Source organism: Plecotus auritus (genome assembly GCF_963455305.1).
Source record: "Plecotus auritus genome assembly, chromosome: 10".
NCBI classification, from domain to species: Eukaryota; Metazoa; Chordata; class Mammalia; order Chiroptera; family Vespertilionidae; genus Plecotus; species Plecotus auritus.
In genome coordinates, this window is record NC_137785.1 from 62,169,420 (window position 1) to 62,191,132 (window position 21,713).

The following is a 21,713-nucleotide window of genomic DNA, read 5'->3' on the forward strand; positions in this document are numbered from 1 at the left end:
GAATGAATGAATGAATGGACGGAGGAGTGAGCGAGTGCATGAATGTGTGAACGAACGAATGAATGAGCGAGTGGACGGTGAGTGAATGGATGGGCGAAGGAGGGAGGGAGGGAGTGGACAGAGGAATGAGTGGATGTGTGAACAAACGCACGAGGGACGAGGGAGCGAAGGCCGGAAGGGGTGAGCGGGCGGATGGTGTCACGTGGGCGGGGTCTTTTTCCATGGAGCCGGTGGTTTCCTCCAGGGACTCCTAACCCACCCGAAGCTCCACGCGCCCCCGCTCACCCCGGGGCAGGTGACCAGTGGAGGGTCCACTTCCCGAGGCCCCAGGGGCAGCGCTCAGGGGTGGTAGGGAGGCGGCCACTGAAATCCGCACGGGACACACCCGCCTGCCCTTGGGGTCTCCCCGCCAGGCTCGCTGCTGCTGGGCCCCTGGGGGCAGGCAGCTGTGGGGTGCGGTGCAGGTCGGTGGCCGCCGGGGAAGCCACCCGGGCGGGGCTGCCAGGACTCAGCGGCCTCCTGCTGGTTCTCGTGTGGGGTTCCGTGTGGGGTTCCGTGTGGGGTTCCGGGAGCTTTGCTGGAGGAGGAGATGTGAAGAGGGGACGGGAAAGCGCCCAGGAAGGTCACCTAAGCCGGGGGTGGGGGGACCAACCGTTCTGGCTGCGGCGCCATTCACTCCGCTCCTCGCAGGTGCTTGTGCAGGAACCCGAAGAGCCATGCGTGGGCGCCTTTGACACCATGATGTCCATCAGGCAGAGGAAAGGAGTCACAGCCACAGACGCGGCGGGGGACGGCGCAGCCCAGCAGGAGGACGTGGCGCTGGAACCCAGACTGTCCTCCGGTGGGTCATGCACACGGCCTTGGGGGTCGCTTGCTCTCTGCGCCTCTGTCACTCCCACAAGATAACACCCTGCGACCTCCCTTGTCGTGACACCCCGACATTTCAGTTTGATGAATAAGTTAGCATCCCTGAGGGCGCAATTCTTTTTTTTTTTTTTTACATGTTTGTATTGATTTCAGAGAGGAAGAAAGATAGAACCATCAATGATGAGAATCACTGATCGGCTGCCTCCTGCCTGCCCCCCACTGGGGATGGAGCCTGCAACCCAGGCATCTGCCCTTGACCGGAATCGAACCCCGGACAGACCCTTCAGTCCGCAGGCCGACGCGCTATCCACTGAGCCAAACCGGCCAGGGCGGTCTGTGCAATTCTTTACCGACCTAGTTCTTTATCGGTTTGATTTTTCCAGAAGGTTGTACCAGTAGGAGATTCTGGAAGATTCTGTCATTTACAGTCGGTGGAGCCGTTGCCCTTTGTGCTGGACTCCTGACGTCTGTCTACCTGGCCACCTTACATGAAAATGACTTATGGTTTTCCAACATAAAGGTATGGGGTTTCTGTGAGCCTTGCATGAGGTTCTCCGTCAGTGGGTCCCACAAAGAATCCAGTCCCTTAAACATTTTGGTGATGGAGTAAAAAGACTTGGTGTTTTTTGGTAAAATAAGATCAGAATCTTTTTTTTTTTAAATAAATCTTTATTGTTCAGATTATTACAGATGTTCCTCTTTCTCCCCACCCCCCCACATAGCTCCCCTCCACCTGATTCCCCACACCATGCCCTTACCCCCCACCACTGTCCTCATCCATAGGTGTAAGATTTTTGTCCAATCTCTTCCCGCACCCCTCATGTCCCCTTCCCCCCAAGAATGGTCAGTCCGCTCCCTTTCTATGCCTCTGATTCTATTATATTCACCAGTCCATTCTGTTCCTCAGATTTTTTATTCACTTGATTTTTAGATTCACTTGTTGGTAGGTATGTATTTGTTGTCACTTTGTTGTTCATAATTTTTATCTTTACCTTTTTCTTCTTCCTCTTCTTAAAGAATACCTTTCAGCATTTCATGTAATACTGGTTTGGCGGTGATGAACTCCTTTAGCTTTTTCTTATCTGTGAAGCTCTTTATCTGCCCTTCAATTCTGAATGATAGCTTTGCTGGGTAGAGTAATCTTGGTTGTAGGTTCTTGCTGTTCGTCACTTTGAATATTTCTTGCCACTCCCGTCTGGCCTGCATAGTTTCTGTTGAGAAATCAGCTGACAGTCGTATGGGTGCTCTCTTGTAGGTAACTAACCGTTTTTCTCTTGTTGCTTTTAATATTCTCTTTGTCTTTTGCTCTTGCATTTTAATTATGATGTGTCTTGGTGTGGTCCTCTTTGGATTCCTTTTGTTTGGGGTTCTCAGCACTTCCTGGACTTGTAAGTCTATTTCTTTCACCAGGTGGAAGAAGTTTTCTGTCATTATTTCTTCAAATAGGTTTTCAGTATCTTGTTCTCTCTCTTCTTCTGGCACCCCCATAATTCGGATGTTGGTACGCTTGAAGTTGTCCCAGAGGCTCCTTACACTATCTTCATATTTTTTTATTCTTTTTTCTTTTTGTTTTTCTGGTTGGGTGTTTTTTGCTTCCTCATATTTCAAATCTTTGGTTTGATTCTTGGGGTCCTCTAGGCTACTGTTGGATTTCTGTATATTATTCTTTTTTTCAGACAGTGTATGCTTAATTTCTGACTGGTCCTTTTCCATTTTTTTGGCATTCTCATTAAGATCCTTGAAGGTCTCACTAAGTTCCTCGGAGGTCTCACTAAGTTTCTCGGCGGTTTCTAGAAGATTCTTGAGTAACCTTATAACTGTGGTTTTGAACTCTATATCCAGTAGTTTGCTTTCCTCCATTTCTTTCATTTGTGACCTGTTTCTTTGTCTCTGCATTTTGGCTGCTTCCCTGAGTTGATAGAGTGGCTTTGTGTGCTAGGTGTCCTATAGGGCCCAGTGGCTCAGCCTCCCCAGTTACCTGAGGTGGACACTCTTGGTGCACCCCTTTGTGGGCTGAGTGCACAGTCTTGTTGTAGTTAAGCCTTGATTGCTGTTGGTACACTGGGAGGAATTGACCTCCAGGCCAACTGGCTGTGAGGATCAGCTGTGTCTACGATGGGAGAACTTCTGTGCTGGAGACACCCTTATGGGGCAGGACTTGCTTCCGTCGGGCTTTGGTGCTCACTGAGTCTACCTCTTGAGTGTGTCACTTATGGATGTGAGGAGTTGAAATCTGGTGTCGTCTCACACTGACCACTAGGTACACTGGCTCCTGGATCTTCAAGGAGGTGCAGGTCAGCTCCTGTCTGAGGCCACCCAGCAGGAGCTACAGGGAGATCTGCAGATTTCTCCTCTTTGCTTGGGGTTTGTACGTTTTGGAGCTGACCCAGCTGCAAATTTGTTAGGTTAGGCTGCGAAAGGGCAGGCCATTCATATGCAAAAGCCGCTGTGCACAGCTCCCGTGGGTTTGTAAATTGGGCGGGGCGGGGTCTCAGGGAATCACTAGGGCGTGGCAACCAGCGATGGCTGCCAGTCAGCCCTCTCTGCGTCTCTTCCGCGTCCCAGCGTCCCGCACCCCAGCGCAGTAAACAATGATTCCTGTGCGCGCCTCTGCGAGAAAGCCACCCTCACTTTCCAACCCGATGGCAGACAGTCCCGCTTCTCCCCGTAGGAGTCTGGGTCCCCAGAGTCTCGCTGGAAACTGGAGTTCAGAGCAGTCCGGAGCTTGTCCACGTGCGCCTTGGTACCTCTGTTTTTCCCCGGCTCTGCACGTCCTACCCGGTCTCAATGCGCTTTTCTCTTTCCTTCTCGTTGTAGAACTTCCACTCCGCCAGCTTTCCCGTGGTTCTCGGCGATAGTCGTTTTGTGTTTTAGTTGTAGTTTTGGTGTGGTTGGGAGAGGCAGCACGTACAGGTGTGTTTACCTTATGCCGCCATCTCGGTTTCCCAGAATCTTTACAATCCAGTGGATTTCCTAACTTATTCCAGTGAAGCAGCAGTTACTCTGACCAGCGCTTTTCTTTCTGTTAATCCTCACCCGAGGATATTTTTCCATTGATTTTAGACAGAGTGGAAGGAAGAGAAAGGGAAAGAAAGAGAAACATCGATGTGAGAGAAACACATGGATTGGTTGCCTCCTGCATGTGCCCTGACCACGGCCCCAGGCCAGGGAGGAGTCTATAACTGAGGTACGTGCCCTTGACTGGAATCGAACCCGGGACCCTTCAGTCCACAGACCGACACTCTGTCCACTGAGCCAAACAGACTAGGGCCCACTTTTCAAACTCCAGTGAACTTGGTGCCGTGGGTCATGAGGAACGCGTTCCTTCGGGTGCTGAGGTGCGGGATCCGCTATGAAACTTAATTGTATGTGTGTGTACAAATGAGGTCACAGTATAAAATTTTTTCTTCTGTTGGTAGTGTTAAAAAAGAAAGAAAGAAAGAAATTCGAAAGGCAGTGCTCTGAGCCATGGAGTCCCCACCCAGTGGTCGCAGTGTGTCCACGTCTAACTGGATATGCATGTGGCCGGGAGCCGGCCATGACTCCCGGGGAAGGAGCCATAATTCTCATCCCACTCTCAGGAAGGTCTGTGGTGTTTTACACACCAGTTTCCTGTTGTCCCTCCTTCCTCTCTCTTTGTAAGCATTTCTAGTGTTGTTGTTTTTTTTAATAGATATATTTTTATTGATTTCAGAAAGGAAGGGAGAAGGAGAGATAGAAACATCATGATGAGAATCACTGATCAGCTGCCTCCTGCACGCCCCCTACTGGGGATCGAGCCTGCAACCCAGGCATGTGCCCTGACCGGGAATCAAACCGTGACCTCCTGGTTCATAGGTCAATGTTCAACCACCGAGCCACACCAGCCGGCTCTAGTGTTTTTTAATTTGGCATTGTTTTCAGAACAAGTATATTACGCAAGGAAAGTTACGTATTGACAGTGTTTTTGAACCAAATATACCTTTTTCTTTTTTAACCCAAAGGTCAAGACTTGTGACCTTACTTACCACCGTGGTGTCTCATGACTGGCTGCTTACAAAGGTAAAATTCAACCTTCAAGGGCCAAGAATTTCTCGTCTGTGAGAATATTCAAAAGAAACAAGGTGGGACCTAAAGATAGTTCCCATAGAGCTTTTACCAAAATATCCTGAGCTTTGGTTCCCTTGTAGTAAAGGCAAATTAATTACCTGACTGATTTCTCACAGGCTGGCGGCACAGCAAGCATCATTATACCTTTATACAAATTATTATGACCCTTACCCTTTAGTGACAATTGCTAGTTTTTCTTGTCAAGAAGAATTTCACTCACCTATGTCTCTCTGAAACGGAATGTTTACAAACAGCTTCCCTGGAATTAAGCAGTTTAATGTTTACTGATTAGCCCAGTATTTTGAATAAAGACTCAAATAACCCCTGTGTGGGCACACAGCCGAGATCAGGTGCTGGTTAATGAAGAGTAAGGAGGGTGCAGAAGGGTCCCATAACTTAGCTTTACACTGTCAGGTCACCAGTCGGTCAGCAGGTGTTTGTAGGAGGGAGAGAGCGAGGGAGGGAGGGGGGAGGAGAGAGGGGGGAGGGAGGGAGGAGAGGCCGTCAGACACAGCGTCCAGTGCGGGGGCTGGTTTGGCGCTTCAGGCAAAAGGCCCTCATTCCCTCAGACTAATGCCTGTCTTTCCTTGAAGTCATTTTCTTTTCTTTAAAGTGCATTCTTCCTTCTCCTTGGAAAAGAAACCCCTTGACAACAAGGGCTACATTCTTTTTTTTTTTTTTTTTTAAACATATTTTATTGATTTTTTACAGAGAGGAAGGGAGAGGGATAGAGAGCTAGAAACATCGATGGGAGAGAAACATCGATCAGCTGCCTCCTGCACACCACCTACTGGGGATGTGCCCGCAACCAAGGTACATGCCCTTGACCGGAATCGAACCTGGGACCTTTCAGTCCGCAGGCCGACGCTCTATCCACTGAGCCAAACTGGTGAGGGCAAGGGCTACCTTCTTCCACCTTTTTGTTTCCCCAGCAAGGAAAAGTTCAGTGATGAGGAAAAGCAGTTCCCCCTGGGCTGAAAGCACTCGAGACACTCGATTCTTTTAGTCTTTTTTCCTCATGCCAGCATTTCCCACTGTTACGTACTTATCTGACATCACAGAATTTGAATGTCTTCGCATTGAATACTCCTACAAAGCAAGGAGTCTTGAGAATTGGTAGGGTTAGTCCACAGCGTGGCAGCCACAGTGAGACCAGGACTGGTCGCCTCAGGGTCAGCCGGTGGGAGTGCAAGTCCCTTCGACAGGCGTCCAAGCGCCTCTACACTTGGCACCTCTCGGGCCACAGCTCCAGTCACCCCAAGGGCGAGAGGCGTGCCTTCTGACAGATGGATATGGACCTGCCAGGCAGTGACCGTGTCTGTGCCGGGAATATGTTTGCTGAGGGCTCGCTTCCCAGCGCGGGACGGGCGGGGAACAGCTAGCTGTCTTCCTGCGAGCTACTGTTTGCCGGTGAGATGATTTGTTGACCTAATTCGGAAACAGATTACAGTCACAAGGTTCACCTTCCTGTGGCTTCCCCACGACCTGCAGCCTCGTCATTCGGGCGACAGTTTTTAGAAGCAAAAGTGATTCACGTGAGATTTTAAAAACCGAATGAGGTGTTGCTTCCTTTGCACATCTGGTGTCGTTTGTCTGAAAGGACTTGGTACCCTCCGTGTTGCCCAGGAGGCGGATCGCTCGTTCTGAGCAGCCGTGTGTGTGTTTTTCTTGATGCTCTCCTTTTAGCGCTTCTGTTAAATTACTCCATTCACGACTACAGAACCGTGTGAGCTGTACAGTTCCTTAAAGATACCATTCCTTTGTCTTTCCACTTCTCTCTGTCGTTATCTGTACAGAAGATGTCTGCCATCTCTCGGCACCGCTTTCCCTGTGGAACCTACGCCAGTAAAATAGGAGGTATTTGCTCGTTTAGAGGTAACGCTATTGCTGTGCATCGTCCTTGGCACCACCCACCCTCCCAGCCAAGCATGAATTGCTGTAACACTGGGAACGTGTTTGAATGGGGGAAGCAGATGTTGTCTTAGCAGGAAGCAGATGTAAAACTTGCAAATGTCTGTCTGATAAAGTATAGCATTTGGTCCTATACAGCTGGTGCCAAGATCAACCAATTCATCATGTTTGCATGCATTTTTCCTGATTACGACCCTCTGTTCCTCACCCATTCCGGGTGTATTAAGGTGGGGGGGGGGGGACACAAAAGCTTTCTCCTGTGAGTACTTCGAGCAATGCCTTTCTTTCCCCGTCTTGATGAAATCAGTCTTTTTCTCTCGGCCGGCGTGGCTCAGTGGTTGAGCACGGGCCTATGAACCAGGAGGTCACGGTTCAATTCCCGGCCGGGGCACATGCCCCCGTTGTGAACTGTATCCACTGTGTGGGCCGTGCAAGAGGATCAGTGCGTCTCTCTCATCACTGATGTTTCTATCTCTCTCTCCCTTTCCCTTCCTCTCTGAAATCAATAAAAATACATGTGTTTTTTTTTAAAAAAAAAAAAAAAACAACAAAAGTCATTTCCTCTCAGAAACCGTGTTGGGGAAGAAGCCCCCCCAGGAGTGTGACTGATGGGGCTCTGCAGGCTGATTTGGGGTGTCGGTGTGACGTCAATATGTTCCATGGAAGGCGGCCTTTCTTTGAACGCTTTAAGGCAGCCGGAGGGAAGAAAAGGGGGGTCGTTAAACCGAGTGTGGCAGTTTTGCATGGAGGAAAGCTGACGTTGACTCAGTTCACGTCAATGCCCAGCCTCTGCGGGTCCTTGACCAAGTAGGAGTCTGAACATCGTAGAGGGGAGCGATACCAGTTTACTTTATTGTCATCAAAGGCAACGGGGCCGCCGTTTGCCGAGGTCAGACAGGCTGCCGGCGGGACTGCGGAGACGCTGTCTGCCCCGCTGTGGAGGGCACACCGCGGGGAGCCACGTCATTCTATACTGTCCTTCCCGCGCAGCAGGTGTGCTAGTGAGATTAAATTTCAGAGCCTGACTGGGCCTTCCTTTTTAATACGTTTTTGTTGATTAGAGAGAGAGGAAGGATAGAGAGATAGAAACATCGATGAGAGAGAAATAACATCTGTTGGCTGCCTCCTGCACCCCCCACACTGGGAACCGAGCCCACAGCCTGGGCATATGCCCTGACTGGGAATTGAACCAGTGACCTCCTGGTTCATGGGTCAACGCTCAACCACTGAGCCATACCGGCCGGGCTAGGCCTTTGTAATATTTTATTTTTCCAGAATAATTTTTTTTTCCCATGAAAGGAAGCTCATTATATCCGATTTGCTACCCTACCCCTCCTCCCGTTTTTTAAAAGAGTTAACAATGATAGAACATAATAGTTTGTTTTTCAAGATCAATAATTAGATGTTTATACTCTTACACAATTGAATATTTTTTCAATGCGCTATTCATGAATTGATCTATAATACCTTTTTTTTAAGAATAAGAAAGATATTTAAGGAAATAAATAGCATGAGCGGTTCCTTTAATGAAATATTTATTAGTATTTGAAAAATAGTTGGCGGTAAGGGAACTACAGAGGGGGTAGAAGAGGGTTATCGGCGAGGAAGTCGGATGTGTGGTGTTTGCCGTCTCCCCAGTGGAGCCAGGGATGTGGACCCACTGTGACAGGAGACGCAGATCTCAGGGCCTGGTTTTGAACGCTGGTGTAAAGGAATCTATAATGACACAGATTGTAACCATTTCTTCACTCAGAATGCTTCACGTATACATACACGAAATACAGGATCGAGGAGGAGGAGTGGGATTATTCCAGAAGTCTTCCTATCCTCAATACCCGTTTCCGGCATGTTCTGTGTTAATGTCTTAAATTTTTTTATAAAAGCATCTTACAACCAAATTGGCTAATAGCTATTGCTTTAAATTTCCGTTCTTCTAAAAATGGACTGTGTGTGTGAAAGCCCTTTAAATATCTTGTATCTGTTTTCCTGCATGAACACTTTCCATTTGTCAAAGTAAAATTCACATGAAAAAGGTCTGTCGCGTTTCACTACGACTTCCTCACACTCGTACAATAAAAGGAAAACTATTCACCTCGTGTAACATCGTCAGCTTTTAGGCAAGTGTCTAATGCAATTACAGTTCTTTTCATTTGGGGGATTTTTTTACGCTGTTTGGGTTTTGTTTCTCACTAATATTACCTAAGAATGGTGGGGGGGATCTTTTTGTTTGTTTTAATTTGTGTGAAATACAAGAAAAAACGTTGCCTCTGAAACATCAACTAAATGGAACTGGTTGTCTCTGTTTTTAAAAACGCTTTTACAGAAAATGTTACACACCCTTTTTTAAGAAAGCAGAGAGAATCGTATAATAGACCCCTAAAATACACACCCAGCCTCAGCCGTTATCAGCCGTCGTCGTTTCCGTTTGCCCAGATTTCCCGAAACTGTGTCTCCGAGTTGGTTTCCCTTCTACGTCGTCATTCTGTGCCCTGTCTCGATAGTGACACTAGAGACTTAACCACACGGGGTTGTGGGAACCCCCGTGACAATCCGCCTTCGTTTCAGGAGGTGGAGCGGGAGATCTCCTTCCGGACGGAGTGCGGGCTGTACTACTCCTACTACAAGCAGATGCTGCAGGCGCCCAGCCTCGCACACGGTAAGGCTCCCGCCCCGCGGGCCCCACGTTCTTCCTCCCGCCACGTCGGCCAGAAAGCACGTCTGCGCGAAGGCCCGTGCCATGCTCCACAGAACGCGTGTTGTTTTTCTTTGACCCTTGGTCGTCCTTGCTTGTTAAACAACACGAAAATGTTTTGTTCTAGAAGTTGTATAACACTTCATGTGCCCCCCCTTCCCCGCCTCTCCGAGCCACCCCGTCCCGTAACTCACGGTTGTGAGTTCTCGGTCTTGCCACTGACTTCTCTCACCATCCTTTGGGAAGAGGTCTTTGCAGGCGAAAGGGCTGTTGTCTGAATGGGGGGATTTTGATAAACCAAGTGATTTACAGCCGTGCCCAGTGCCCCATTCATTCCTTTATTCTTGAAATGGCCATTCCCCCCATTTTCCCTGTTTCTGAGTGTTCACGGCCCCCGCTCTTCACCTTTGCTCCAGCGAACGGAAGCCGGGAGGCCCCCCTCTCTTAGGCGCTGGTGCGCTTCACCCAACACGTGGCACAGCTGTCCTGTCCTGGACCAGCCGTGGGCAAACTACGGCCCGCGGGCCGGATCCGGCCCGTTCGGCTGTTCTATCCGGCCCGCGGAGCCGAAAGAGCGGAGGGTTCTCTTGCTCTCCCCTCCGCTCCTTTACTTTGAATTTATATTAGTTCACACAAACACTCCATCCATGCTTTTGTTCCGGCCCTCCGGTCCAGTTTAAGAACCCATTGTGGCCCTCGAGTCAGAAAGTTTGCCCACCCCTGTGTCCCGGACTCTTGGGTTCAGATATGTTTTTGGCCAGAACTCTTCATAGGTGATGTTCTGTGCTCCTCTGTCACAATGAGAGGCATGCGACTTCGCTTATCTTTCTTTTTTGCGCCATAAAAATTAGTCAGTTCCTGTGCAGAAAGGCAGTTTTGCCCCTACTGAGGTTAATTACCGATCAGCCCAAACGTAGTGGTTTCAGCGGCTGTTGGAAGGTGCGTTGCCTATACCTGGATTTCAGTCGCGTTGCAGAGCGCCATTCCGACTCTGCCCTCCCTCCCGATCGGTTAGCTGGAACTCTGTTCTGTAAGACCCTTTTTCTCACCAGCTGTTCGGGGGCCTCGAGGTACAGTCGGTACAGGAGAGGCAGGCTAAGGTGAGCGTGAGTCAGGGCGCTCAGGGCTCAGCGTGGGCATTAAAGTGGGTGTCTACCTGCTTCTGGGTGGGGCTTCGTGGGGAGCAAGCAGCTCCCTCGCTGTGATCGATTGGAAGTCAGCCCTGGACACAAGCGTTTGTCCTTCCCGCCCCTGCAGGACACACAAGGAATGGGGGGAGGGGTGGGGGGTGGCAGTGGCATGTCTCGCCGCCAGTGGGTGACCCTGCCTCCTGTCTGATGACCCGGGCTCAGGCCACGGGCTGGGACTGGACAGAGGGTGGAGTTTTGGGGGGGGTGGGGGACGCATGGCCTTGGGCCAGACACGAGCTCCTCCCTGCAAAAGAGAAGAAAAAGACAGTGTCTTTAAGCAGAAGCATCGTCAGTCAGTCCCCACAACCAAGAACCATCAAGTCCAACGTGTCAGAAGTCAGTGGTGAGGTGAGAAGCCGCTGCAGAGGTGACGGGACCACCTTTTTAAGTATCGCTGGGCCCGGCTCGCCCGCCCTTTGTTCCGGTGGTTCTTCCAGAGCACTGCACGCAGGTGACGAGGTGGCGAGAGCTCTGCAGCGGCTCCGTGTCTCCCAGATCTAACAGTCCCCGGGAGCCACAGGAAGCCCACGCACGGCAGTCGTTTGCTGCGTCTCTGCCCGTTTCTTCTAATCTAGGTTTCTTCCCATTTTTCCTTGTGATTTTTGTGGGAAACGCTGATTGATCTATCGGATAGAGTGTCCCACTCTCTGGGTTTTGCTGGAGCCCCTGGCGCCCGCCGTTCCGTGTTTCTGTGGTCTGAGTGGCCCATCAGGTGGTGGTGGGTCTGGCGCTGGCTGGGGCCAGGTTCTGGTTCGGTCAGGATGCCTCCCGGAGGGTGTCGTCCGCTCCACAGCAGGCACGTTCTGTGGCCCTTTCTAAAGAATCTGTGAGTCGTTTTGAATAAATGAATTATTTTAATTGTAATTCTTTTTCCTGATTTTTCAACTATCAACCTTAGGTTTTCGTGGCTTAATGTATGATAACAAAACAGAATCTATGCGGACCATTAACCTCCTTCAACGAATGAACATTTACCAGGAGGTCTTCCTCAGTGCTTTATACCGAGTTCTGCCCGTACAGGTATGTGGTGGTGTGCAGCGTTGCGTTGTTAAGAGCAGGTGAACGTCAGAATCTGCCGTTCCGGGTTAAAGTTTGACGTATGTTATTCTGATCTTCAGCCGGCTTGGTGGAGAAACAGCGGTATCCTAGACACCGTCATGAATACTTGGCGTTTGCTTTTTACTCACGTCTTACAAGCTCTGTGGTACATGTGCTGCTTCCTGGCTTACGATGTGTGTGTGCCGTCTGGAAGCGATGGACATTTTCAGGGGGACACGTGTGATCGCTCCTCGCTTCCCTTTGAAATAAAAGGCATTGGAAAGTCGCCAAATCACAGCGACCCCTTTTCACGTGAACAGGTCAACCCGGGCCAAACGGGGCGTGCGCCCGTCTGAAGAGTGAGGCCCCCTTCTCGAGGGGCTGCGGGCCGTGGAGCGGGATCAGCACCACCTCCTGAGGGGTTCCTGCCGTCGCGCTGTTTCAGCGCGAGGAGGGGGCCCGGGCTTCCCTGACGAGTAACGTGCATCGCTCCCTTTTGCAGAAGTACCTCGAGCCCGTCTACTTCTACATCTACACCTTGTTCGGGCTCCAGGCGGTCTACGTCGCGGCCCTGTACACCACCAGCTGGCTCCTGAGCGGCACCTGGCTGTCGGGGCTCCTGGCGGCTTTCTGGTACGTCACCAACAGGTGAGTTGGCGTCGCTGCCGCCCTCTCCCTTTCCGCAGAGTAAGCAAAGGGGCGGCCGCTCGCTTCCCAGCTCCGAGGAAGCTGGTCTGCACGTCTGTCCGTGAGGGAGCACCTGCCCGGCGCTTGGCCCGAGTTCCAGGGGGGCTGTGCGGCCAGTGTCTCCGGCCACCCCCCCCCCCCACCTCAGAGACGAGTGATTCCTCACCAGCGCCCTCCACGCGGGTGCAGCTCACGGCTGGCGGAGCGGCAGGCCCTGCGCATGTGGGGAACGCTACGTCATGTAACTTTCTGTTCTAAATACGGAGCAGAACGAAATCGCTTTTTTACGAAACATATTCAGGATAGAAAAACTGCCTGACCTGCAACACCAGTCCTGGGGAGGAAACGTACACACTCGGGCACAGGGTCTGACGTCGATCTCACGTCAGAATCCCAGACAAACTGCTTTCTCCCGTAACCTCACTGAGGCGTTCCCGTAGGCCGAGCACTTTGCAGAATGCTTTCCGTGTATTCCCTGACGAGCCTTATGGAGGAGAGACTGTTATCACCCCATCCCAGGGATGCGGACCTTGAAGCTCCGGGGCTCACTTACAGTGTTAGGGCGTCTGTGCACCCGTGAGAATAAGTATAAGTATATGTCAAGGCATGTGCATATCTGTGTCAGCACACACGCTGCGAAGTCTTGGTCGGAATTCTAACGGGTGCGACCACTGTGCCAGGCTGCCTCTTAGCATTTGGATCTCACCTGTTATTCCTGCTAAGAGTGGATGGAAGTCAAACGTGTTCGTTTTCAGAGTAAATGAAGGTATTTGTTGAAAGCCTACAGTGTGTACAGATAGTTCTTGGAACCAGTGGACAAAGATGAAACCTGACCTCTACCTGCCCTCTAGGGGTCACCTTCTAGGGAAGCCAGGGGCTCGTAAAAATGGTGACAAGTTCAGAACGTGTAAAGCGTGAAGAGCACAGGGGAGCACACACGGGTGAAGTGGGAGGCAGAGGGGCAGTCACAGGAGCACCAGATGTCCGCCCAGATCACCCTTGGCTGGCTGCATACGTGTGGACGGGCACCTGGACATCCTCCCTGCCGAGTTTACGTTGCGGGGATGGTGGGGCGGGGACAGATTACTGAGAACCAGTAACCAGAGTCTGGTGTCCTTCATGTGACATAGCCGCCAGTGTAGGACCGCGCAGGTGACCACGCGCAGGTGACCACGCACAGGTGAGGACTGTGCTCTCTGTGTGTGCAGGACAGACACCACCCGGGTGGAGTTCACCATCCCGCTGCGGGAGAACTGGGCGCTGCCCTTCTTTGCGGTCCAGGTCGCGGCCATCACGTATTTCCTAAGGCCAAACCTGCGGCCTGTGTCCGAGGTGAGTCCCATAATCCTTCCTGTGTTTCTAACCTCCAGCGTTATCCAAGCTCAGAAGTGGTGACGTACGGGGGAGGCCGGGGGGGAGGTCAATGGGGGGAAGAAAAAAAAAAAGGAGACATATGTACTACTATTTGTAATACTTCAAACAATAAAAATAGATAGATAGATAGATAGATAGATAGATAGATAGATAGATAGATAGAAGTGGTGACATGCGGGTGCCCCAGAGCCTGTGCGGGGTCCTTGGTTCATGACCGGTTTCTGAGTTAATGCTTTCTTCTGAGCCTTCTCCTTTGCAAAGAAAAGGGTTTGGTTTTGTTGTTGTTTGGCGTGGCTCCGTGGTTGAACGTCAACCCGTGAACCAGGAGGTCACGGTTCAATTCCTCGTCGGGGCACAGGCCCGGGTTGCGGGCTCCATTTCCAGCAGGGGGCGTGCAGGAGGCAGCCGGTCCATGATTCACTCTCATCATGGATGCTTCTCTCCCTCTCCCTTCCTCTCTGAAATCAATAAGAATGTATTTTTTTAAAATGTGTTCTCCGTAACCCGGCCTTAAGCAGTTGCAGCAAACCCACAGACAATTTCCACCAAACAGTGGGAACCCTCAAGCCTCTGCCCTCGCGATGCAGCTGGGCGCGTGGTCACCGCCGTGCTGATGTGGGGCCCGCGCAGCACGTGGTTGCCTCCAGCGCTCGGGTGTTCGGAGCCGCCGTCCCTGTCCTCTGCTGGCTCACCGAGGTCCTGCCGCTCTCGAAACCCGCCTGCAAGGCTCTCGACTCCTCACGACACGTGAATTACGGAGGTTTTCTTTCCACAGCGGCTGACCCTGCTCACCATCTTCATGTCGACGTTTGTGTTCAGTCTGACCTGGCAGTTTAATCAGTTTACGATGCTGGTGCAGGCGCTGGGGCTGTTCGCCCTGGACTCCCTGGACATGCTGCCGGCCGCCAAGGTGAGCGCGCGGCGGGGACGGGGAGGCGGCGCGCGTGCTGTGCCTGTCGCAGACGCGCGCGCGTGTATAACGTGGCGGAAACGTGCTGTTCGAGCTGGTGGTTAACACAGCCTTGTGTGCCCATCTTAACGCTTGTTCTGCTTAGTGTACGTTAAATGGCGGATTTATTTGGTGCGCACATGTCTAGATCAGTGGTCCTTTACAGAGAAGATTTACATTTCAGTTTATAAGACAGCTCTCAAAATGTGTGGCTGTGTTCCGACTCTCCCCCCGCCCCTCCCCCCCCCCCAAGGAAATCAAAGGGTTTGTAGCAACTTCCCTGTGGTCCCTTATCAAATCCTCACGGCGACATTTAACCAGCCTGGGGCGTGAGCCCTGTTGACCGGCCACACGGACTTCCCTCTGAAATAAGGAATTTCAACCCTGTTTGTTCCCCATGTGTGTTGAGGGCCTGACTTTTCATTAAATGCTGACGAGGATCTGTTTCCTTTGAGGTCGGAACACGAAACGGGGGGAAATGTGACTTGCTGCTGAATAAGAACATTTTCATAAACCAGTGAACCTGGGATGGTCTAATTGAAAGAGAAGAGGAAAAGTACCAGCTCTTAATTTTTTTCTTTGAGGCATTTCTGTGTGGCTCCCGTGGGTGGAGTGCTGCTGCTTGTAGTTTTCATTCCGTCCAGCGTGTCCCTGGCCAGAGCCGCTCATGTGCATTCCCCTGCGCCAGTCGCCTCAGCTGGCACCTGTGCCCGCCCCCGCGGCCCTGTCTGCCAGGAGCCGGTCCCCACGCCAGGGCCGCCGACCTCCTGGGTGCCACGCCTGCAGTCCGGTCCCTGGGGAAGTGGGCGCGTGCGCGCGGATGAAAGGGAACAACGGGCGATATGGGTGGGGGGTTGGGACGGAACGGAATGTGATAAAATACGGGTGGTCGGTCGGCTGTCAGCAGTAAGTTGAAAGAACTTAGAAGAAAGCCGAAGGCTACAGATTGCCTGTGTCCAGAATGCAGTTAAAGCATCGTTTGCTTCCCCTGCCTCATAGTATCCAGTGTGTTGCCTCTTTCATGTTACAAAACTCCAAACGTTACAAAACTTCCAAAACAGAAGTGTGTGTGATTCAGTTTCCTTTTAGCTTGTGCTCCAGTGGGTGTTCCCTGCGCGTCCGTAACCCGAGATGGGGCGCTGGTCTCCCGATAAGCCGCCTCACCTCAGCTCTCCCTCCGGCAGGCGACGTGGCTGTACTGCATCCAGGTCGCAGCTCTGCTCCTGGTCTGTGCCCTGCAGTTCTTCAATTCCATGATCCTTGGATCCTTGCTTATCAGTTTTAACCTCTCAGTGTTAATGGCAAGAAAGCTTCAGGTAGGAATTCTCTTCTTTTTTTTTCTTTTTTTTTTCTTTTTTTTTTTTCGGTCTGTAAATTCTTTGGTTCGTGGGACCTTTCATGCAGCGTTCAAAGGAAAACTTACGACCCAATTCCCAGTAAAAAGTGGGAGGGGCATCATTGGGTTTTTGGAAATTCGTGGTTAGCATGGGCGAGAGCGGCCACGGACAAGCCGTCACAGAGATGGTTAGAACAGGCTGTCCGTTGACTCAAAAGCATTCGTTCTCTTTCCTGCTTTCAACCTTAATTGTAAGTAACGTCACGCATGCCTGAACCCCAGATGCCGTTACATTTGGTCATCTGCGAAGTTACCTGAGGTTGTAAGGAAACCAGTAGGTTACGTTTTCCAAATATTCCCCCTGTGTGTTGCGTGACCCGATGTTTTAAATCCTCCTGTAACCGTAAGTGTTTATGAAGTTATATTAAAATTTAAGAATTAAAACTCAACTCTTTTAATTTCTAGAAAAATCTGAAAACTGGAAACTTCCTTCATAGGCTTGGGAAGCTACTGTTACATTTACTTGTGGTTTTATGTTTGACGCTTTTTCTCAACAACGTGATTAAGGTAGGTTGATGAAGTGGCATATGTAATTTAGCGTTTCTAAAGAGTTAACAGTTTTACTTTAAACAGGCTCAGTTGGGGGGGGTGTATTTTTTTATATTTATTTATTAAGTTGATTGGGGTGACATTGTTCAACATGAGCATACAGGTTTCAGGTGTGGGTTTCTATGTTCCAAGATCTGAACAGGCTTAGTTTTAACTTGTTTCAGTAACGGGATTATTTTCTTGGTTTTAGTCCTCGCTTTCTATTCACTCTAACATGTTCTACCTTGAACTCACCTTTTGAGTTATTAAACTTTTTACAAACTGGACTGTAAAAGCCTTAAGCAAGTATTTCTCTCAATTTAAAAAATTCTATTTGTGGCCCTTGGAGGCTGCAGATTATCGGGTTATTGGTTTTCTGATCTAAAAGATTATACTCAGCCCTAGCCACTTTGGCTCAGTGGATAGAGCATCGGCCTGCGGACTGAAGGGTTCCGGGTTCGATTCCGGCCAAGGGCACATGCCCAGGTTGCGGGCTCCATCCCCGGTAGGCGGCGTGCAGGAGGCAGCCGATCCATGATTCTCTCTCATCATTGATGTTTCTATCTCTCTCCCTCTCCTTGCCCCTCTGAAATCAATAAAGAAATAGGTTTCCAAAAACATAAAAGATCATACTCAGTGGGCTTCTAAAGCCAAAGAAGTCCACCTTTTACCTGCTTTACGTATTAAACTTGCGCCTAAGATTCCGTCTGACACCATGATTCCGCCATAAAAGAGGAAGGGACAGCCTCGGGGTCCCTGCTTAGCAGTCTTGGACCCTGAGGACGTGGTGGCCACCGCTGGTTCTGTGCGGCCCCGAGCCTGTGCCTGGAAGGCCCCGGAAGCCGCACGCAGGGCACCGACAGTTCCCGGCCTCTCCCTCCCACAGAAAACGCTGAACCTCAAGTCAGACGAGCACATATTTAAATTTCTGAAGGCAAAGTTTGGATTTGGAGCAACAAGGTACGGCTACATTTGAAATCTCTTTTTTTTTCTTTAAACAATACAATGTGTGTTTATTTTCATATTAAATCAGCGAGGACTTTAAAAGTTAAGTCGTCATTGTGCCTTCAGCTGTTCACGTCTGGCTCGTTCTGAGGGAGAGGCGGAAGCTTCCTGACGCTGGGTTTAACCCCAGGTTTCCGTTCGTCCGCAGAGACTTCGACGCGAACCTGTACCTGTGTGAGGAAGCGTTCGGCCCGCTGCCCTGGGACACCTTCGGGCGGCTCTCGGACACCCTGCTGCTCCACGCCTACGTGCTCGTCCTGGGCGTCACGGCGACCACGGCGCTGGCCGTCGCCCTCCGTCACCTCAGGTGCGTGGGCTTCAGACGCCAGGCTGGGCCGTGAGGCTCGGTGTCGAGGGAAGCAGACAGGACAGGCGGCACCGGTCGGCCTCACGGCCCCAGGGCGGGTGGGGGACTCGATGGACGGCAAGATGACTTAGAAAGGCGTGTGGCCCTGACTCACGGAAACCACCTGAGAAGCAGGTGCCGTGAACAGAAAACAGGGCGAGCGGTGCAGACGCATGAGGCGCGTGGCTAACCGTGGCCGCGTCGCTCCAGTGGGCGCGGCTGGTAGAGGGGCACTGTCCTCGGTTCAGCAGGCACCGAAGCCCACGTTCGTGGCACGTCTTTACTTCTGCTGATTTGTGAAAACTTTAAAGATACTGGTAACTCATAAAACAGCTTTCAAGGTCTTAGTTTCCACATTTCAAAAGGATTTTTTTGTTTTGTTTGCTATTCTCTTATCATTTAAGGATTGAAGTACTTTTTTAACTTAAAATTAAAGTCGTTACATTTTAGTTTTTCTGCTTATTATTACACTTTTAGCCTCATAAACAAATTCAAATGACCGGTGGCGATTCATGTTATCTTAGGGAAATAATACATTTCTAGATACGTGAGAGGGTAGTGTGTTGTCTCTACAAGAGATTTGACCTCGTTAAAATCCTGTACCAGCTCTCATGTGTCTGTGTGCTGTTTTGTCCAGCGACTCCCCGGCCCAGGGTCACCCGGGAAGGTGCGCGGTCCGCCTGGGTCCCGACACCGCCTACCACCTAACACACACCGTCGTGTTCGGAGCCCTGGCGCTGAGCACCATGAGGTATTCCCGTCTCACCTCTGGCTTATCCTTTCATCCAGCCCTCCTCACCCGGCCTCGGGCAGCAATATCACGGGAGCTGTCCCTGCCTTCCTAATTGGCCCTGGTTCCCACAAAGCGTCCTCGTCTGCCGTCCCCTCCGAGGGCAGAACCGCAGTTGCAGCCGGTTTCCCGGGTCAGAGCGTCGCTGGGTCGACTCCTGCGTCGGCTCTCGGGCCGGGCGGTTATCGGCCCCCTGGCCGGCGTTTCTGCGCGGTCGGGTGGGGCCTGACCGCACGGCTGTCCGGGGCTGATCTCTGCCCGCTGTCCCCGCAGAATGAAGTACCTGTGGACGCCACACGTGTGTGTGTTTGCAGCTTCTGGCCTGTGCAGCCCTGAAGTGTGGGGGTCGCTTCTGAAGGTCGCCCGCCTTCACACCCCAGCAAGGGTCAGTGCCCGCCTCCGCCCCCCCCCCCCATGTCACGGCTTCCAGTGTCTCCTCCTGCCAGCTCTGTTGTATGTAGGAGTTGCCCAGACATCCGCCCGATAAAACGGATACTGAAATGTGAAGCTAAAAGTAGAAAACTGACACATTGTGATTTTATGAGAATTTTTTAAAATTTTATTTTGTAATCACTTCTTTTTCCCCCAGCCATCAGTTAGATATGCTCATTCTACCGAGTTTAGAAATCCTGAAAAGCACAGAAATAAAACTTAAAAGTCACCAACCACCCTACTGCCCAGAGCTGCCACTGGCGTGACTGTAACGTGTTACCTGGCGGTGGTGGCCGTGGGCAGCGGCGACCAGCCGCCTCCGGGTGCGCTTCCGAGTGTCCTGCCCTCCGGCCTCCCTAGGGGGCAGCGTGGGCAGCGACCCCAGCTCTGACCTTGGCTCGGGGCTGTGCATGTTGGACACTCTGTCAAATGCTCCCTTACATCGTATTTCTGTTATTTTTTAAAAAAAGTCATACGTTTTCAAAGCAAAACTGTGAGCCACACGTGTTCCAAACACGTGTCACGGAATACTGTCTCCACAGGTGTGTGTGCTGCGGCACGCGGTCCCCGCGCTGATGCTGCTCTGTCTGGGCTGTAAGGTAGGACCGCGGTGCCTCCTCCCTGTCCCTGACGTGGCGCCGAACGGCCGCTGTGACGCGGTGACTTGGTGGGCTACCGGCAGAGGGGCCGGCGGGGTTAGGACCCCCTCCCGGCCTTGGGGAGCTGGCTTAGGGAGGAGGACTGATCCATGTCCAAATAGCCAGGTAGACACGACCACAGTCTCATCATTCTGATCAGCTTCGGGTTTGACTCTGTTCAGATGATGCGAATCCTGCGTGTAGACGTGTTTCCAGACCTGTTTTGAGGTGAATGAAGGAGGAGCATTGTTCCCCCGTGACCTGCTCTCTAGGAGTGCGGTGGCCCTCGCCACGGGTGTTAGAGGCTCCCGTCCCGTGAGGACGGCCGGGCACACGCAGGTCAGGGCAGCCCAGGCGCGGCGCCCCCCACGCAGGTTTGGGGGAGACGATCCCTGTTGGCGGTGGACTCGCCGACGAAATGGCACAGCCTGGCTTCAGGTCGGAGCCTTCCGTTGAGAGAGGACCCTGAGGCTTTGTCACCTCCGATAGTTAGAGGCGGGGACTGTCGCCTGCGGGTGGCCCAGCCCAGCAGGGGGCGGCAGCGAGCAGTTCCCCCCCCCCCCCCCCCCCCCCCCCGTCAGCTCCTGCCCTGCAGCCCCTGCTCTCCTGTCCCGTCCCCGCCGCAGGGACCGCTGGGGTGAGGGAGACTGTGGTTGTTGCTTTTCGTTGCAGTTCTGGCCGGGAGTGATGGACGAGCTGTCGGAGTTGAGGGAGTTCTACGACCCCGACACCGTGGAGCTGATGCACTGGATTAAGTAAGAGGCCCTTCCCGTCACTCAGGGGTCACCTGCGCCTGGGTCCCGCCCGCCTCTCCCGGGGATCCCGCCGCTGTCTCCTCCCTTAGAAGCTCCAGGCGTTAAGTGGGTGCGAGCCTTTGCTGGAAAGTGAGTGACGGGCGGGGCCCGCGGTGCAGGGCGCCTGCTGGCAGGCAGCTCGGGGTGCACTGGGGCGCCGGGCTGTGGTCCCGGCATCAGTGGGAGTAAAGGCGCAGCCCCGGGGATGGGTCACGGCTGCTCTCGGCGCAGGTCCCAGCCCCGGTCAAACCCCGAGGATGCCCGCCCGCTCCTCTGCAGAGCGTGGGGGTTAACGATTCAGGCGGACCCCCATCCGTCACCTGAGCTGTGGGAAACCCGCGCTGGGGCTGAGACGCTCGCCTTTCAGCTCCAACACCCCGCGGACGGCCGTGTTCGCGGGCAGCATGCAGCTGCTGGCCGGGGTCAAGCTGTGCACGGGCAGGACGCTCACCAACCACCCGCACTACGAAGACAGCGGCCTGCGGGCGCGCACCCGGGCGGTGAGGGCCCCGCGCTTCCCCTGCGCTGGGCTGGGGGCGGGCGGCTGGGCGGCGGGGCGGAAATGCTCCGGGAGCCGCCTGGCCTGTGTGGGACCCGGGACCTGGGAAGGGGCAGGGACGAGGTGGGGGCGTGTCCAGGGCTCAGGTCCCGCCCCGTGGGAGGTGAGGGCCTGGCCTGGCCTGAACAGGACTTGCCCCGTCCCCATCACGGGTTCATCGCCCCGCAGGTGTACCAGGTCTACGCGCGGAGGCCCCCCGAGGAGGTGCACGCGCTGCTGCGCGCCCTGGGCACCGACTTCGTGATCCTGGAGGACAGCATCTGCTTCGAGCGCAGGCACCGGCGTGGCTGCCGGCTGCGGGACCTGCTGGACGTGGCCAATGGACACGTGAGCGCGGGCGTGGGTTGGCTCTGGGGCCCTGAGAGGGGCCAGCGCCCTGCATTTGTGTGGATGGCCCCGGCCCTGAGCCGGCATGGTCTCCAGGCGTC

At 52.7% G+C, this 21,713-nt stretch overlaps 1 protein-coding gene across 6 annotated transcripts in view; it reads left to right on the forward strand.

Moving 5' to 3' along the window:
- DPY19L3 (dpy-19 like C-mannosyltransferase 3) overlaps nucleotides 1-21,713 on the forward strand; it is a 29,401-nt gene that overhangs the window by 483 nt on the left and 7,205 nt on the right. For 2 of the 6 annotated variants that reach the window (XR_013959152.1, XM_080643498.1), the window contains exons 2-18: nucleotides 691-841; nucleotides 1,251-1,387; nucleotides 9,433-9,523; nucleotides 11,648-11,769; nucleotides 12,290-12,435; nucleotides 13,683-13,806; nucleotides 14,624-14,758; nucleotides 15,982-16,113; nucleotides 16,599-16,700; nucleotides 17,608-17,681; nucleotides 17,875-18,033; nucleotides 18,710-18,823; nucleotides 19,136-19,247; nucleotides 19,837-19,893; nucleotides 20,605-20,687; nucleotides 21,006-21,226; nucleotides 21,454-21,612. Coding sequence is in view for 4 of the 6 variants with exons in the window: in XM_080643498.1 (XP_080499624.1) it covers nucleotides 739-841; nucleotides 1,251-1,387; nucleotides 9,433-9,523; nucleotides 11,648-11,769; nucleotides 12,290-12,435; nucleotides 13,683-13,806; nucleotides 14,624-14,758; nucleotides 15,982-16,113; nucleotides 16,599-16,700; nucleotides 17,608-17,681; nucleotides 17,875-18,033; nucleotides 18,710-18,823; nucleotides 19,136-19,247; nucleotides 19,837-19,893; nucleotides 20,605-20,687; nucleotides 21,006-21,226; nucleotides 21,454-21,612 (2,071 nt within the window). In the remaining 2 variants the exon portion in view is untranslated. Of the gene's footprint in view, nucleotides 1-244; nucleotides 296-690; nucleotides 842-1,250; nucleotides 1,388-9,432; nucleotides 9,524-11,647; nucleotides 11,770-12,289; nucleotides 12,436-13,682; nucleotides 13,807-14,623; nucleotides 14,759-15,981; nucleotides 16,114-16,598; nucleotides 16,701-17,607; nucleotides 17,682-17,874; nucleotides 18,034-18,709; nucleotides 18,824-19,135; nucleotides 19,248-19,836; nucleotides 19,894-20,604; nucleotides 20,688-21,005; nucleotides 21,227-21,453; nucleotides 21,613-21,713 lie in introns of those variants that run through there. The other 4 variants (XR_013959153.1, XM_080643500.1, XM_080643499.1 and 1 more) reach the window with 3 other exon arrangements.